Source organism: Danio rerio, chromosome 2 (assembly GCF_049306965.1).
Source record: "Danio rerio strain Tuebingen ecotype United States chromosome 2, GRCz12tu, whole genome shotgun sequence".
Taxonomy (NCBI): domain Eukaryota; kingdom Metazoa; phylum Chordata; class Actinopteri; order Cypriniformes; family Danionidae; genus Danio; species Danio rerio.
The window spans coordinates 2437501-2455000 of NC_133177.1; the positions used below are offsets into that span (position 1 = coordinate 2437501).

The window sequence follows — 17500 nt, forward strand, 5'->3', positions numbered from 1 at the left end:
TTGTTTTGGTGACCGACGCTTTAAATGCAAATGAGATTGTGCTCTTTTTTTTAAAAGAGGGCGGAGCTACAAATGCCTGTGTCAGCATAGAGGCAGATTCAAAAACAAGACTGACTTCCTATGCTAATGAGGAATAGATGATCACCAGTGGGCGGGGCTTTTCCTCTCTTATGACATCATGAAAAGGGAGATTGCTGATCAGAGTGTTTCTCCAGACTGTTTTGATCAAGTCTGATTATAAAAATATAGAATTAATAATTTTTTTTAGCATTAGAAGCAGGTTATATTCACACTGCTGACACACAACTGGGTTTAAACCCCTTATGAAAGTGATTCCTGCATAACAGAATTGATAATCCCAGCGCCTGACTCAACATGAAGCTCCAACACGAGGGTCTGATCATGTTTGGAATAATCATGAATGCATGTTGTTACTGTAGAGAAATATTATTCTTCAGTGTCTCAGTCCCGGTGTAAATCATCTTGTAAAGGCCTCGGCGGTGGAATGTACTAATATTGTGTGGATAGGGTGAATATGAGGGAGGGGGAAATATTACAGTTGGATCATTTTCCCGTACAGAAACGTGTGATGGAATTCAGAGCAGCCGCAGAATGATTTGGACAATCTGATCACGTTTGCTTACAGTATTTACAGTCCGGTCTGTTTAAATCCCACTGTGACCTCAGGATACACTCGCGGTAACCTGACGCTTTTAGAACTTGGAGGTTGAAGACAGATGACTGTATGTTTTGGGAATGATAAAGGAATGAGGTTTGGAGAGGTTTCCTTTGTGTATTTCAGATCATGCAGAAAGTACTGCTGGAGAATTAAGGTTTATATTTAAAATGCATGGTGGCTTGGTGGGTAGCGCTGTTGCTTCATAGCAAGAAGGTTGCTGGTTTGAGTCCCGGCTGGCTCTGAGTTTGCATGTTCTCCCCGTGTTGGCGTAGGTTTCCTCCGGGTGCTCTAGTTTTCCCCACAGTCCAAACATATGGGGTGGATTGATGATAGATCAAGATACAATGATAGTCAGTGAAATGCCTGTTGAAGGAGCAGTATCAGCAGATATTAAGCAGACAGTCTACTGAAACTCAAACGGTCCATCAAAATAAAGTGTCACCAAATCATTTAAGTTAATCCTCAATAACAATCCTCAGTTTTCCTCATTAATGTGCACGCAGCTCGTCATACTGACAGGAAAAAACACAGAATTGTTGACGTTTTTGCAGATTTATTAAACTATCACATGGTCCTAAGTATTTAGCAGAAGCCCCCCTCCTTTAGATGTAATGCAGCCATGAGTTTTTCCGGGAAAGATGCAACAAGTTTTCACACCTGGATTTGGGGATCCTCTGTCATTCCTCCATGCAGATCCTCTCAAGTTCTGTGAGGTTGGATGGTCAACGTCGGTGGACAGGCGTTTTTACTTCTCTCCAGAGATGCTCAATTGGGTTTAGGTTAGGGCTCTGGCTGGGCCATTCAGGAACAGTCACAAAGTTGTTGTGAAGCCACTTCTTTGTTATTTTACCTTTGTGCTTAGGGTCATATATATATATATATATATATATATATATATATATATATATATATATATACATACACACAGTTGAAGTCAGAATTATTAGCTCTCCTTAATTATTTGCGCCCCTGTTTATTTCTATCCCCAATTTAAGTTTAATGGAGGGAAGATTGTTTCAGCACATTTCTAATCATAATAGTTTTAAAAACTTATTTCTAATGACTGATTTATTTTATATTTGCCATGATGACAGTAAATAATATTTTACTTGATATTTTTCAAGACACTTCTATACAGCTTAAAGTGACATTTAAAGGCTTCACTAGGGTAATTAGGTTAACTAGGCAGGTTAGGGGAATTAGGCAAGTCATTGTATAACGATGGTTTGTTCTGTAGTCTATCGAAAAAAATTTTGCTTAAAGGGCCTAATAGTTTTGTACCAAAATTGTTTTTAAAAAATTAATAACTGTTTTTATTCTAGCCGAAGTAAAACAAATAAGATTTTTTTAAAACAAATTATCAGACATACTGTGAAAATTTTCTTGCCCTGGTAAAAATCATTGGTAAAATATTTAAAAAAGAAGAAAAAATCAAAAGGGGGCTAATAATTCTGACTTCAACTATATATATATATATATATATATATGTATGTTTGTTAGGAGTAAACACATAATCATTTTGCAGTGGTGAAACCTGTTAAAGTAAGGGATAAGACTAGTGGAAGCTGTATATCTCTTCATTTTTACATGCGATCAGACATACTTATTTCTGCTCATCTTATATTTACATTTTTTCTATTGATATTTTGTTAATCAATTTTGTTAATTCATGAACTATTTTTGTTGATATTTTGACATCTCTTATTAAAACGTGTAACACTAGGGCAGAGCGATTTGGGGACAATAACTAATTGCAATTTTTTTAACAGATATTGTGATTTCGATTTAATTTTGTTGATTTAATTTTGTAGTCAACTTAGTGCTGGCAACAATTCTATGGCAGCTCATACAAATGACCTGTTTTTGATTTGGTGTCTGTGACTTTGAATCCAAAATATTGGCTCATTACTGATGTTCTTTTTTCTTACTGATATGATTTAGTCTATTAATGCTTCTCAGACGCCCTCATCCCATTCATCCGCGCTTTTTTGTTTGTTTGTATTTGTTTTATTGTGGGCGTTCCGCATAATTCCGCGCAATTCTGATTGGGCAGAATGAAAGTGTGCACACTCAATTGGCTAGTAAAACTGTCACACACAGACGGCAGTTGAAGTCAGAATTATTAGCCGCCTGTTTTATTTCTGTTTAACGAAGAGCAGATTTCTTCAACACATTATTATTCATAATAGTTTTAGTAACTCATCTCTAATACCTGAATTATTTTATCTTTGCCATGATGAGAGTAAATAATATGAGACTAGACATTCTTCAAGACACTTCTATACAGCTTAAAGTGACGTTTAAAGGCTTAGTTAATTAGGTTAACTAGGCAGGGTAATTAGACAAGTTATTATATGATGATGGTTTGCTCTGTAGACTATCAAAAACAAATATAGCTTAAAGTGGCTAATAATATTGTCCTTAAAATGGTGTTTAAAAAATTAATAACTGCTTTTATTCAAGCCGAAATAAAACAAATAAGACTTTCTCCAGAAGAAAAAATATTATCAGACATACTGTGAACATTTCCTTGCTCTGTTAAACATCATTTGGGAAATATTTAAAAAAGAAAAAAAATTCATAGGGGAGCTAATAATTCTGACTTCAATTTTATATTGCAGCCTCCTGCGATTGGCTAATTTCAACGTTTCAAATTGCGATTTAATTTCGATTATTTGCACAGCCCTAATGGATACAGTACAATAGATATTTTTCCTAAATCATAATTTTTTTAAAGTTGTGCAAAAGTTTGTCAAAAATTTTTAATAACTGCTCAATCCTTTTTCTTTTTTGGTTTAGCGGCAAAGGTTGAGGTGAAGGAGGAGGTGCCAACCGTCGCAGGAAAGGTGGACGGAGAAAAGGAGAAAAAGAAGAAAGAAAAAGAGAGCAAAAAGGAAGGCAAAGGTGCAAAAGAAGGTAAAGAAGAGGAGAAAGAGGAACCCGCAAAGAAGAAAGGAGAAAAGGGAGAAAAAGGGGAGAAAGGAGCACCAAAGAAAGAAGCATCAGACGGAGGAAAAGGTAAAAAAGGAGGAGAAAAAGCAGAGGAGAAAGGAGGTGCCAAGAAGCCTGCGAAGAAATGAACACTCACACACCTCAGGGGTGTCTCCGCGCAACTTTCATCCGCCATTTTTTATTTTTTGTAAGAAAATTTATAAATGTACATTTACAGAATATTTTATTTGTAAATAGCAAACGGTGACAATAAATGATTCTCTTAATTATACACGTTCATTCATTTCTTATGATACACATGATCAGCACTAAATAATACAACACTGCTGCACGGTTCGGTTTCATTTATGTAACATAAACAACAACATCAACAAACAAACAAAAATGTCATATTAAAAGCGCCCCATTATGGATTTTGGAAAATGCTCTGTCAAGCAGTGCGTCACACAGCTCAAGAGAATGAGAACACACTGCAGAGTGAAATCTGAATGTGCACCGGGTGTAAACTTATTCATTCATTTATTTTCCTTCAGCTCAGTCCCCTTATTCATCAGGGGTTGCCACAGTGGAGTGAACCGTCAACTATTCCAGCATATGTTTTACGCAGTGAATGCCCTTCCAGCTGTAACCCAGTACTGTGTGAGTAACACACTCGTACACTACGGCTAATTTAGTTCATCAATTCTCCTATAGCTCATGTGTTTGGACTGTGTGGGAAACCAACGCCAACACGGGCAGAACATGCAAACTCCACACAGAAATGACAACGGGCCCACTGCCGACGCGACTCAAACCAGCGGCCTTCTTGCTGTGCTGAGTCATCGTGTAGCCCCTTTCGACACTTCATAATGCAGTAGTTGGTCATTCACAATCCAGCATGTGCTGTAGGCCAATCACAACAAGCCAATTAGCATCATGCAAATGAGAGGTTTGGTAAAACATAATTTTGCGACTTGTTTAGGAGTCATTACGCAAATAACATAAGAACTAAATGCATATTATAAGTCAATATGGTTGCACGGTGGCTCAGTGGTTAGCATTGGTACAAGAAGATACTGGTTCAAGTCCTAGCTGGACCGGTTAGCATTTGCGTTGGCGTGGGGTTTCCCCCGGGTGCTCCACTTTCCCCTACAGTCCAAAGACATGCGCTATAGGGGAATTGATTGACTGAATTGGCCGTACTCTGAGTATCTGTGTGAATGTGTGTGTGTGGGTGTTTCCCAGCACTGGGTTGTGGCTGGAAGCTACACAAAACATATGCTGGAATAGTTGGCGGTTCATTCTGGTGTGATGACCAGTGATAATCAGAGACTAAGCTGAAGGAAAATGAATGAATGAACATATCAATAAAAGTCTTACTTTTAAGCATGTCTGCCTGTTCTCAGGGACTCCCGAGACCAAAACTTTTCATAATCCACAACAGCTGCACTTTAAAAACAAATTCAAAGAATCGTTAACAAAATAAAACGTTCATCATTTACTCCTCAGGTGCTTTAATGTTGCTTGGAATTCGGTCGTAATTAAGAAACGAGCAATAAATGCGGAAACAATTGTCATTTTTTTGGTCAAAATATTCCTAAAACAATATTTTCTAAAAAAGTACATGAAGTGTGATGCTATAATGCGTAACACTTTGTAAAGCACTTATTAACGCTGTAAAAATAAAATCAATTCTTCACTTATTGATCTGTTACGCAGATCTACACGACAGTCCAATAAATAATAACTTAACGACCATCCATCCTTCCAGCCGTCATTTCCTAATCAACCTCAACTGAGCACCAAGACATACAAAGTGCAAAAATAGATTACATTTTATAAATAATACAACAGAAGCTAAAATGTGCAGAACAAACAAAACAAGCAAAAAAACGTCCATTTCAATTGTAACATTAAATTGAAGCATGTTCGAAATTACGACGTTTTTCTTTCTTTCTTAAATATGTTCCTTTTATATGCCGTTTACATTCCAGAGACAGGAACAGATTTAGCTCATAATGTTTCGTGTGTTGCGTAAACAATATTAACGTATATACATGGAGTCACAAAAAGCAGCATTAGATTATACATAACAGACCGCGAGCTGAAAACCAAAAATACCAACGCTATCTCACGCCAATATGCAACGTTTTGAATTAGTGGCTTATTTGTATTCGTATACGTTTTAATAGAATTTGCTCATTTCCCAATGACGATTGTGTTTAGGGGTTGGTTTTGGCCACGTCTCCTTTTAAAAGACGTACATTTTTAAAATGAGCTCAAACAAATTAGCTATCAGAAAGAAGTTACGTTTCCTTGTGAGATCAGGCTGAAAATACAGACTTGTGTGAAATCCAAGCACACACTTTTTACATTTTCGTATTGCTGAACTGCGAATTAGACACTAAGACGGCAAAATGTAAAATAGTAACGCTGCCAGACTTGTCAAATGTTACGTTTAGACCATGTTGGGTTTGCGTTGGGTTTTGGCCATGGCTTCTTTTAAAGTTGTACATTTTTGTATAAATCGTTTAAAAGTTTTGCACAAAACGTAATATAGTTACATTTCCTCATGAGATCAGGCTGAAAATACTGACTTGAGTGAAATATCAGCACACACTATTTACTTTCTTATGGCTCCAGGAAGTAAAAATATAAACGTCTGTAATTTGGCCTGATCCTTCAATTCATAACTGTTTGATTTAGTGGCTAATTCGTATGAATTTGTATGATCTCATTCGTACATTTTAGTAGGATTTGCTCATACCCAAATGATGGTTGGATTTAGGGATGGGGTTTGATTTTGGCCATGCCTCCTTTTAAAAAAATCGTACATTCTTGCATGACTGAACTAGCTACTAAACCGACCAAATAGTTATGTATTTGATGTAGTGGCTAATTCATATGAATTTGTACACTTTTATTTATACATTTTAATAGGATTTGCTCATTCCCCGATGACGGTCGGGTTTAGGGATGGAGTTTGGTTTTGGCCACACCCTGTTTTAAAAATGTAACATTTTAAAAATTAACTCGTACAAATTAGCTACTAAACTTACAAAATGTAAAATAGTTAATGTTTCTTTTGATATCAGGCTAAAAATACAGACTTGAGTGGAATCCCAGCACACACTCTTTGTTTTCTTACAAATGCTGGAACTAAAAATATAAACGACAAATATAATTTGGCATGATTCTCTCACGTGCAGTAATACAGAGGCTATCTCATGTCAATTCGTAACTATTTGATTTAGTGGCTAATTCGTATGAATTTGTACGGGCTCATTCATACATTTTAGTACAACATCCCCCAATGATAGTTCAGTTTAAGGGTGGGGTTTTGACCACGCCTCCTTTTAAAAAAAATCAAAATTAGCTACTTAACTTATAAAACGTAAAATAGTTTCCTCAAGAGATCAGACTGAAAATACAGGCTTGTGAAATGTTTCGTTTAAGGGTGGGGTTTGGTTTTGGCTAAGCCTTCTTTTAAAAATGTTACATTTTCGTTTAAATCGTATAAAAGGTTTTGTACAGAACATAAACTCGTTATGCTTTTTTTGTGAGATCATGCTGAAAAAACTGACTTAAGTAAAATCTCAGCCCACACTTTACTTTTTTACGGCTGCAAGAACTAAAAATATAAACGACTTTTATTGGGCATGATCCTCTCTCATACAGTAAAACCAACGCTAAAGTCAATTCGTTACTGTTTGATTTAGTGGCTAAATCGTATTAATTTGTACAATCTTATTCATGCATTTTAGTATGATTTGCTCATCCCCCGATGATGGTTGGGCTTAGGGTTGGGGTTTGGTTTTGCCAAAGCTTCTTTTAAAAATAATACATTTTCAAATGACTAAACTCATATGACTTAGCTACTACACTTACAAAATGTAAAATAGTTACTTTCCTCATAAGATCAGACTGAAAATGCAGACTTGTAAAATAAGTTTAGAATTGGGGTTTTGGCCACACCTTCTTTTAAAAACTATGCATTTTCGTATAACTGAACTCGTACAAATTAGACACTAAATTGACAAAATAATTGTGATTCGTAACTTTTAGATTGTAGCTGATTGGTATGGATTTGTATGATCTCATTCATATATTTTAGTACGATTTACTCATCCATAAATGATGGTGGGGTTTGGTTTTGGCCACGCCTCCTTTTAAAAATTTTTGCATTTTAATATAAATAAATTGCACAAATTGGCCTCTAAATTGACAAGATGTAAACTAGTTTCTCGTGAGATCAGACTGAAAGTACAGACTTGTGAATTGTTAAGTTTAGGGGTGGGATTTGGTTTTGACCACGCCTCCTTTTAAAAGCGTAAATTTTTTTTATAACTGAACTTGTACGAATTAGCCACTAAATTGACGTAATAATTGTAATTCGTAACTACTTGATTTAGTTGCTAATTTGTATAAATTTGTACAATCTCATTCATACATTTTAGTATGATTTACTCATCCACCAATGACGGTTGGGTTCAGGGGTGGGGTTTTGTTTTGGCCATGCCTCCTTTTAAAAAAACGTACCTTTTCGTACTACTGAATTCATACAAATTAGCTACTAACTTGCAAAACGTAATATAGTTACGTTTCCTCGTGAGATCAGGCTGAAAATACTGACTTACTGAAATCCCAGCACACACTTTCTAACGGCTGCAGGAACTAAAAATATAAACGACTGTAATTTGGCCTGATCCTCATACTTACAGTAATAACATACATTATATAAACACCCGACTGTGACTGTAATAGCATGAGAAGGCTTTTCAGGATGAAATCTACACGTAAACATATATGAGAGTCATTTATCATGTGATAACAGGGGGAAAGTGAGGAATATATTCAGTAAACAGCTCTCCAGAGGATTTGAATCACGAATTCCCTGAAAACTCTTACAGTATGAATATCATACTCGTAACTTATTTACAAGAAGGCCAAGAGTTTTTGAAGTATACAGTCTAAAAGAAAATAACCGAGGATAAAAGGACGGTACAGTAAGTGAAGTGTTGCCAAAAGAATATACAGTAATTAATCTAAATAGCTGTCATGAAAATGATCAAATGCTCAACAGATCAGTATTTGTTCTTCATTTAGCTTCTTTATATTACTGAAAACAATGTAATCACTTTTCATTTGTTGAATGCAAAGCTGTAGCAATATTTTAAGTGTATATATTGTAAATTTGGGGTATTTTGCTGTATTTCATATGGGTTTATCTTTAATATTAATACCAGTTTACACTTGTCTACACACAAATGAAGCTTCAAATCGTGTGTTCTGTTAAAGGGGGCTGCATGTAAGAATATATTAAAGCTCTGTTTACTGCCAATGTGTGAACAGCTTGTAACGCAACATAAACAAAAAGCCTTTCCAGATTTCTTAGGTTGTCTGTGAAAGCCTTTTGAGATGAATTTGGGTTATTTTTCGCAAAAAAAATGCTATAATGCCGTAGAAAATGGACTAATTTAAACTGTAGTCTCACTGTAACCTAATGTTTAGTGTCTATAGTCTCAAATACACTTTATAATACAGATTTTATTGCAAATTGATTTTAATGAGCTCGTCTGTCAGCATGATGCTGGTCAATTCATTCATAAATATCCATTGTCCTATGATCAACCCAGGCTCATTCTGAAAGCATAGTCCTGTGGACGTTTCTAACGGCCGCGAAATATGTCCTGGAGGTAAGTATGGCTGTGTTGAATTTTTTTGCGGTATGACGCTGTTCCCTTTTGCGCTTACGGGCTGACCGATTACCTCCCTGTGGAGGGCTTTCCCGCTGCAACCAGTTTGTCCAGTCAGCTCATCGTGTACATCGGCAGACTTCAAATGCAGAGAGCAGGAGTTGACCACGGCGACCGTGTTCGAGTCCAGGGAAGCGCGGTTCCAGTAATACAAAAACAAAATCCAAAAAATAAAGTTCATAACAGGGTGAGAATGTGGTGAAATCCGAAAACGTGGTGAAAAATCAGACGAGGGCTTTACTTTTTCTGGACTGCTTTTCTAAATTGTTGGTCGGGGTTAGGGAAGTGAGCGGGCGGGCGGGTCAATCAGTAAAATTGGTTGGGTTTAGGGAAGGAGGAGGGCGGGTCAGCCGCTTGGCCGGTCGCACAGTCAATCATTCAGTCAGTCAGACAGCGGCCTCTGGTGGGTTTACATGAGAACAGCGCGGGCACGAACGGCACTCACGAGAGACATTTGAGATACGAAAAAGCGCACACAGCGGCCTCTCGCGGATTCGTGAAAACAAAAACTGCAAAACTACGTACCTCCCGGGATGTATTTTACGGTCTCCTGAAACGTCCACGGGACTACGTTTTCAGGATGAGCCTGGGTTGCCTATGATTATCCGATTTCCTAACGGCTTTCATATTTTGTTGGTGTTGTTAGTAAGAGGAAAGTGTGCAGTACATATTTAGAAAAAAAGTATCTGGATGTTCATTCTCTGCAATTTGCTAAAAGTAGTTCGTTTTTTATTTATTTACTTCAATTAAATTTTTTTTTTAAATAACTCTGATTGGGTTTTAAAATATCTTCAATATATCGTTCGAAATAATATAGTCTACTCGCCACAGTGTCTTGAATGCTGGCTGCAGTTCACTAAACATCCACCGGTGTCACTAATAACAAGGCTTTCATTCAACGGTTCAACATACAGTTCCTGTAATGCAGCGTTTCCCAACCCCGTTTTGTTACAAATTTTGAATGTATCCCTCCTCCGAACCATTCTTATAAAAACAGCCCCCAACATAACCGAAGGGTAGTCAATTTGAACAGTACTCAAAGGTAAGAGGTCATATTTTGGAATCTCAATAAAACTGGAACCACTCAAAATAGCATAGCAACTCCAAAACCATACCAGCTCAAATCAAGGTATTGACTAATATACAAAGCGATTAGTTAGCTGTGATGTATTGAAATGGTTAAGGCAGCCCAAACATTAGCCTGAAAACGAAAAGCTCACACTTATACGCTAAATATTATGAACAAAATAAAATCTGTCGACATTTCACCAGTGGCGAAATTACTTCATTATCACGGCCAATAAAGCAACCGTATGAACAGTGGCGTAGCGGACGGGCCCGCACGTCGTCGCGATTTTCAATAATTGAATCCAGGAACCGCAATAATCAAACTCTTGGGAACAACTGTGGTCAGAACCATAGTTCACAGGTCTGTGTTCTCTGAACTCCTCTCAAGCGGTGGACTACTTCATTCTGATTGCTTGCCGCCGAACTGCGTCATAGCCAATAAGACGCGCCGCTGTTTCTCGCCGCCGGTTCTCGTTAAAAAATGAATGACTTCTGGCTACTTTGACGCTCTCGCTGCTTTCAGTTTGTGATCGCTCCTCAGTTTGTGAAGGATTCCCAGCGTTGTCGCTCCACCCAGCCTCCTTTCCCCGCTCCTCAATTTGTGACATAGATATATGTCATAGACATCATAGATATCGCATAGGGACCCTGAGCATGCGTCAATAGCGCCGCCACATTGGTACAGTGCTCCCAGGACAAATGTCATTCAACCGCACTAGTCAAGACAGTGTTATTACGTGAAGATGCTGGACTTTAGCGCTGTCTACGAGTGTAGTAACGAGCAAACAAAGAAAACAAAGCACAAAGGCAGAACATTTCATAGGTAAGATCAAGTTTTTTACGTTTTTGTATGTTCTGAAATTTGTGCTAAACAGGTAGCGTTATTGATGATAACAGTCACTTACTGCATTCACCATACCGCAAAGTAGCTCCAACTCGCACTAAACACTCGGCTTATGCTAGTTTTGTTGAATAAAATCAGCAAACAATGCAAAAGAAATATGACAACGAGATGCTGCGCTGCCAGAAACTTGTATTATTGTCGGCTAGTGAACAAGTCGCTCATAACGGAGATTCATTCACAAACGAGTCGCTCCCTCCGTCAGTATGAGAAGTGAAAGCAGGAGAGGAGCTGTGCTTCAGGACATGATTAGATTAAATTTAACAGGGAGGGTGAATAGTACATTTCTGTACACACAAACACAAGCTTTAAGTCAGGAATGCCCGTGCGGTCACTGATCCATCAATGTAAAAATGTGATGTAAACTTATAATTTTCATAATTAAAAAAAAAAAATGCATACTAACATCCAGGAAAACTCCTGATCACAGATATATGTGTATATGTGTATATCTCTGGCTCTGCCCCCCCAACCCCACCCCCCGCTTTCAACTGGGGGCTCCGTCGGTGATCTGGAGTGGGGCCTCTGCATTTTGCGCTACGCCACTGCGTATGAATCTCTAGAGGGAATCATCTTTTTTATCGTCAATACAGCGTGGCAAGATTTGGCAACAACTGAGACGCAAACGCTCAAGGCTTAAACATCACATTTTCTACCGTTAAATAAAACACTGCTAGAATAGTACAAAGATGGCCTCTACTGGCATCTGTTTGGACTAGTGTAAATACAACGACATTAGTGCTGATCAAAAACATTACGTATTTAAAAATAACACGAGTGTCTTCTTTATGTACAATTCACGTTCCCACAATGCTTTATATGACGTGATCCTGATGCAAACTCACCGTTCTTCGTGTATGGAGGTGATATGACGACCTGAAAGCACCGCAGTTGCTTGTCTACAGTGCGAATATCTAATATTTAAAAAAATCCAAAGCAAAGTCTGTTCTCCTTTACCAAATGCTGCTGGTGAAGATGCTGCAGTAGCTTCCAGACTCGTGGCTCATTTCTCCGGTCTTTCTCTGTGTCTCCAACAACAGCAATTGTAAGGAAATCCTGAGAAGCGAAGGACTCTTGAATCCTTCAATATATCTAGCATTTGTCCGTCAGTAAAGTCACATGACGGTTTCTCTTTCCTCCTCCACCACCTGGATGGTTTTCTCCATCTGGAAGGTCTTCGAAGGCTCTTCCTCCTGAATGTGAAGCTCGTGACCCGAGGACGGGATGGAGTTTTCTGAAACGGAGCCGTTTTTTATGTATCCCGGAAGGTTTCTGTGGCCGTTAGTGGTGACGTGCCCCAGTCGGTTGGTGAGGTGAAGGGCCAGCGGCCCCCGCGCCGTCACATTGGTAACACTGGTGTGAGAAACCATGGGTCCATAGCTGTATGTGTTACTGCCGCTCCTGGCTTTTCTCTTGAAGTCCAGAGCAAGAGTCCTTCTGTTCCAGGCCTTCTTGATTTCCGCTTGGACCTAAAGAGTGTGAAAGATATGTGTGAATCAAACAGTGTTTTTTAAATCTGCATGCACTGAAGAAATTATTCCATAGAATTTACTCCATTTTTTAAGGTAAGTGGCTGAAAACAATTCATATGGGCTGAATTTAAACATACAAGTTAAGTTGAACATTACTAAATTTAATTTGTTTAAATTCATATAAACAGTTTGCAACAATTTTAAAAGAGATTTCATGCATGCTTATGATGCTTATCATATGCTTGGTTATTTTAAATGCATCGGTGATCATTTCTGAGATGTCTTTATGAGCACTTGACAGAACAAAATCTTGTCAATATCTTTGTCATGTCAACTTGATATTACCAAGAGCACATTACATGTCATAAAACTGTCATAAACATGTGTCTAGAGCTACCCAGATGAGGATTCTTCACGTGAACACAGCTGCTGCGCTCGTGCATCCCGGTTAATCATGAACAACTCAGTGCGCATGCGCTAGTTCCACTATCGCGGTCTGATTATGTTTCAATTAAGGTTTATATGCATCAAATACATAACATCTGTGACAAACACTGACGAACATATTAACAATAATACAACCGTTTAGCCGAATTTAATGTATGCATTGGCATGTTACAGCCCTAACGAGTATGATTATGTGAAACTCCATATAGATACATATTGCAATAATTTCGGGTACTTACTTAGCGATGCACGCACACATATATGCACAATCCTTAAATGCTCTGCTGATGTGGACTCTATAATACCTGTTTTATTACTTCAAACTATCAACAACCACCACTGAGCTATATTCTAGCGATCGTTCTTCCCGCTCCGTGGTGGATTTTGGCATAGTCCATTTCATGTGAGATGGCGGGGGTGAGTGGAAGAAACCAAGTCGCGGGGGTAATATTTTCGACAGAAATAATTTATGATTTCTTATGTGGCCGGTACCGGTGGTTGGGGACCACTGACACAATGCATCATATAACTGCATTATATATTAATATGTAATGTATGTATGTAATGTAATGTGTATTTATATAGTGCATTTATTGTGTATGACCATATACGCAAAGCGCTTTACAATCTTAAGGAAGGTGGGGGGTAGTCTCTCCACACCACCACCAGTGTAGAATAATATCTAATATCTCTTGTAGAAATAAATTATGAACAGCAGCTACGCTAATTGTTTTCTGAACATGAATATGAAAAAGATTTCATGCATGCTTATGTCAACTTCTTTAAGTGTCATTCACTCAGTTACACCATTTTAAATGCAATGGTGATTGTTTTTTTAGATGTCTTTATGCCCACTTGCTAAAACCAAGGTGGCAAATCCTGTCAATGCCTTTATCGTGTCAACCTAACATTACCAAGACCACATTACATGTCATAAATCTGCCATAAACATGTGTCAAGAATTACCCAGAATAACAAAGTCCACTAAAGGAGGTCGAGTAATTTCATATATGGCTCCTAAACTCTGCAAAAGCATTCCTGATAATGTCCGAAACACTTTCTCAGTTTAAAACCAGATCAAAAACATATATTTTTTTAGTTAAGAATATCCACAACGCATCATATAATGGTACATACAGTTAAATTCGACTTTTCAAATGCATTCTTTCACATTACATTAATATCTCTTGTGCCAAAAAATGATGAACAGCAGCTACGCTAATTGTTTTTTTTTTCTTCTATCCTTTAGATTGTGTAGTGCTACTCGATCAGAGATGATGCCAACCCTACAATGACTTGAAATGATCAACAAACGCTCAATACTCAATGCATTGAACATGTATTGTTGTTATATGTACATGTACAATAATAATTTGTTTTGGAAGGACACTATATAAAATTTGTTTGTAAGAACACTATATGCTGTAAATCTGCATGTAGGATATGTTCATATACTGCTAACCCTTTACATAACTCCTTAACTTCTATGATGTTGATTCTAATGTAATGACGTGCACCTTTAGCGAATTATTAGCCCCCCTTTAAATTTGTTTCTTTTTCAAATATTTCCCAAATGATGTTTAACAGATTCAGGAAATTTTCACAATGTCTCATAATATTTTTTCTTCTGGAGAAAGTCTTATTTGTTTTATTTCGGCTAGAATAAAAGCAGTTTTTAATGTTTTAAAGACCATTTTAAGGACAAAATTATTAGCCCCTTTAAGCTAACTTTTTTTTGATAATCTACAGAACAAATAATCGTTATACAATAACTTGCCTAATTACCCTAACCTGCCTAGTTAACTTAATTAACCTAATTAAGCTTTTTAAATGTCACTTTAAGCTGTATAGAAGTGTCTTGAAGAATATCTAGTCTAATATTATGTGCTGTCATCATGGCAAAGATAAAATAAATCAGTTATTAGAGATGAGTTATTATAACTATTATGTTTAGAAATATGTTGAAAAAATTGATCTCTCCGTTAAATAGAAATTGGAAAAAAAAATTTATATATATATATATATATATATATATATATATATATATATATATATATATATATATATATATATATATATATATATATATATATATATATTATTGCCATATTACCATATATATAAACTATTTACTGTATATTGTAATATGGCGGTAAAACTTCTGTATGCGTCTGGTCCTGGATTATGATTGGTTGAGCCTCTTCTTGGTGTTGAAAGATGACTGCAGTAACACACACCTGTGACCTCATTGCATCAGTGTTTACTGCACCACTGTGTCTCTGTGCTGCTCGGCAACCAATTAGATTTCTCAATTATACTGGAGTAAAAATAATTCATTTAAATTTCCGGTAACACTTCTGGGCTTTATTTATCTACATTATTAATACAAAAAATATATTATAATATGCTCTGCATGTTAAAAAAAAAATCATTATTTTCGGCATACTTCATACTTTTAATAAGTAGGGTATTTTACCTGTGTTAATGGTAATCTATACAACCCTGTACTGAAGCACTCAAAATCATAATCCCATTTATACACCCCAGGAGAATAGGATGGCCCCTCAGCTGCAGTTACAGGACCACAGCTATAGGAGACTGTCTTTTTGTTCAGTAAATATGCTTTAATGCTTTAATTTTAGATTTCTTAGTAAGAAAGACCTTATTTTTCAATGCAATCAAGCTATTTTCTATGAATAAGTGCTGAGTTCTATGGTGATTTTTTTTCACACACACATGCACTCAAAAATACACACAAATGTGCAGTTTTCTTTGTAGTCCCTACCATAAATTAATTTCTTTTTACACTGATTTTGTTTATTTCAGATAACCTCACAGAAACCTGGCATTTTTAGATGAACATCCTTACATTTTTAATTAACTTGTGTGATTAAGACACACACACAAACACACACACATCAAACGCTTTCTTAAAATTAATCAAATATTCATAATTAGAAGTAAACAGGAGGGATAATTTAAATTATTTTCTTTGAATACAATTTGAAGCCAATAAACATGTCTTCTTACAAGTAGAGATAGCAATTTAGGAGTGTCAAATAGTGCATAATACTTTTTAGGTCCACCAGATCATAGTTTGATGGATTATGATTTAGTCAGTGAGCAAAACTATAAGCAAAGCAATTTCGAGGTATGAAAATAATTAGTTTGGTTTGAATGGGAGTTTGGAATGAAGCTAAACACTTATACTGTTGGTTTAGATTTGAGTCTGGTACCAAAATAACATGACTTCATTAATGTAGTATCTGATATCCAGTCTTATAACGCAGTATGTTACACACACACTGAGATTAGATGCCTGTTAAAGAAGATCAGATGAAGATTCAAGATGTTACACACTGTATAATGTCATAAACATAATGGTTATTTACATAAATAGAATAAAATGAGTGGTCCCAGTGCTGAACCTTGGGGAACAACATTAAAAACACATTAATGTCCAGTATTCTAATACAGTATTTCCTTTCTGTACTGCAGGTATGATATGCTAATCGTATAAAGTTTATGTAAAAGATGTTCAAGAAAATCATTCTTAACTTCAGCTGCTGATTTATTTCAATAAAAAATAATTAATGATAATAAATCGAAAAGAACCGACAGAGGAACAAATGTTGAATAAATGCTTCAGCAGTCATCAAAGTGCCGTGAAATATTGCATTAGAAACTCTAATATTATTCATTTAATGTGGCAGTAATTTAATCTCATTCCAGATGTGATTAGCATTCTTAAAACAAGACAGTGTGGACAAAAAAAAAAAAAAAAAAAAATACAGGGATTAGCCTTGCCTGTATTTTTCGCAGTCAGCATTACACCTTGACAAAATGCTGACCGTGCTTTGTCTAAAAAGAGTAATAAGATCAGGGGTGATCCACAGGAGAGGCTTCACCTCGACCCCAACTACGGTATATTTCAAAGAACTGGACCAAATATATGACCTCAGTGCAAAGAAGATATAACTTGTATTTTAGGCTTAGGTTATCCGTCTCAGTTATAGCAAGCTGATCTCTATTAAATAACTCTTTTAAATTAGTTTAATTTAATCGTAGTCACAATATAAGGTGCATTTACATAACAACAATGTTCTCCAGAAGCGTATTCATGCATGCAACATGATTTGTGAGATGTGTTTTATGCGAGATGTTTGAGAGCATGTGATTTTATGCTTATGTCAGACATCCGTGCATTAAGTAAATCAGTTTTACACACAGGACTGCTTTACATGCA

At 36.6% G+C, this 17500-nt stretch overlaps 3 protein-coding genes across 4 annotated transcripts in view; 1 reads left to right on the top strand and 2 right to left on the bottom strand.

Annotated features, from left to right (window-relative positions):
* The window catches only part of tmie (transmembrane inner ear), a 64283-nt gene extending 60524 nt beyond the window's left edge, over positions 1-3759 (top strand). The window contains 1 exon segment of the mRNA NM_001170648.1: positions 3479-3759. Within this exon segment, the coding sequence (NP_001164119.1) occupies positions 3479-3759 (281 nt within the window).
* LOC141377643 (uncharacterized) overlaps positions 1-17500 on the bottom strand; it is a 160205-nt gene that overhangs the window by 13967 nt on the left and 128738 nt on the right. The gene's annotated exons all lie outside the window — the stretch shown is intronic.
* pth1r (parathyroid hormone 1 receptor) overlaps positions 10273-17500 on the bottom strand; it is a 206736-nt gene continuing 199508 nt past the window's right edge. Inside the window, exon 14 of one of the 2 annotated variants that reach the window (XM_073912036.1) lies at positions 10273-12804. In XM_073912036.1, the coding sequence (XP_073768137.1) occupies positions 12451-12804 (354 nt within the window). In that variant the 3' untranslated portion in view covers positions 10273-12450. 2 annotated transcript variants of the gene reach the window in all.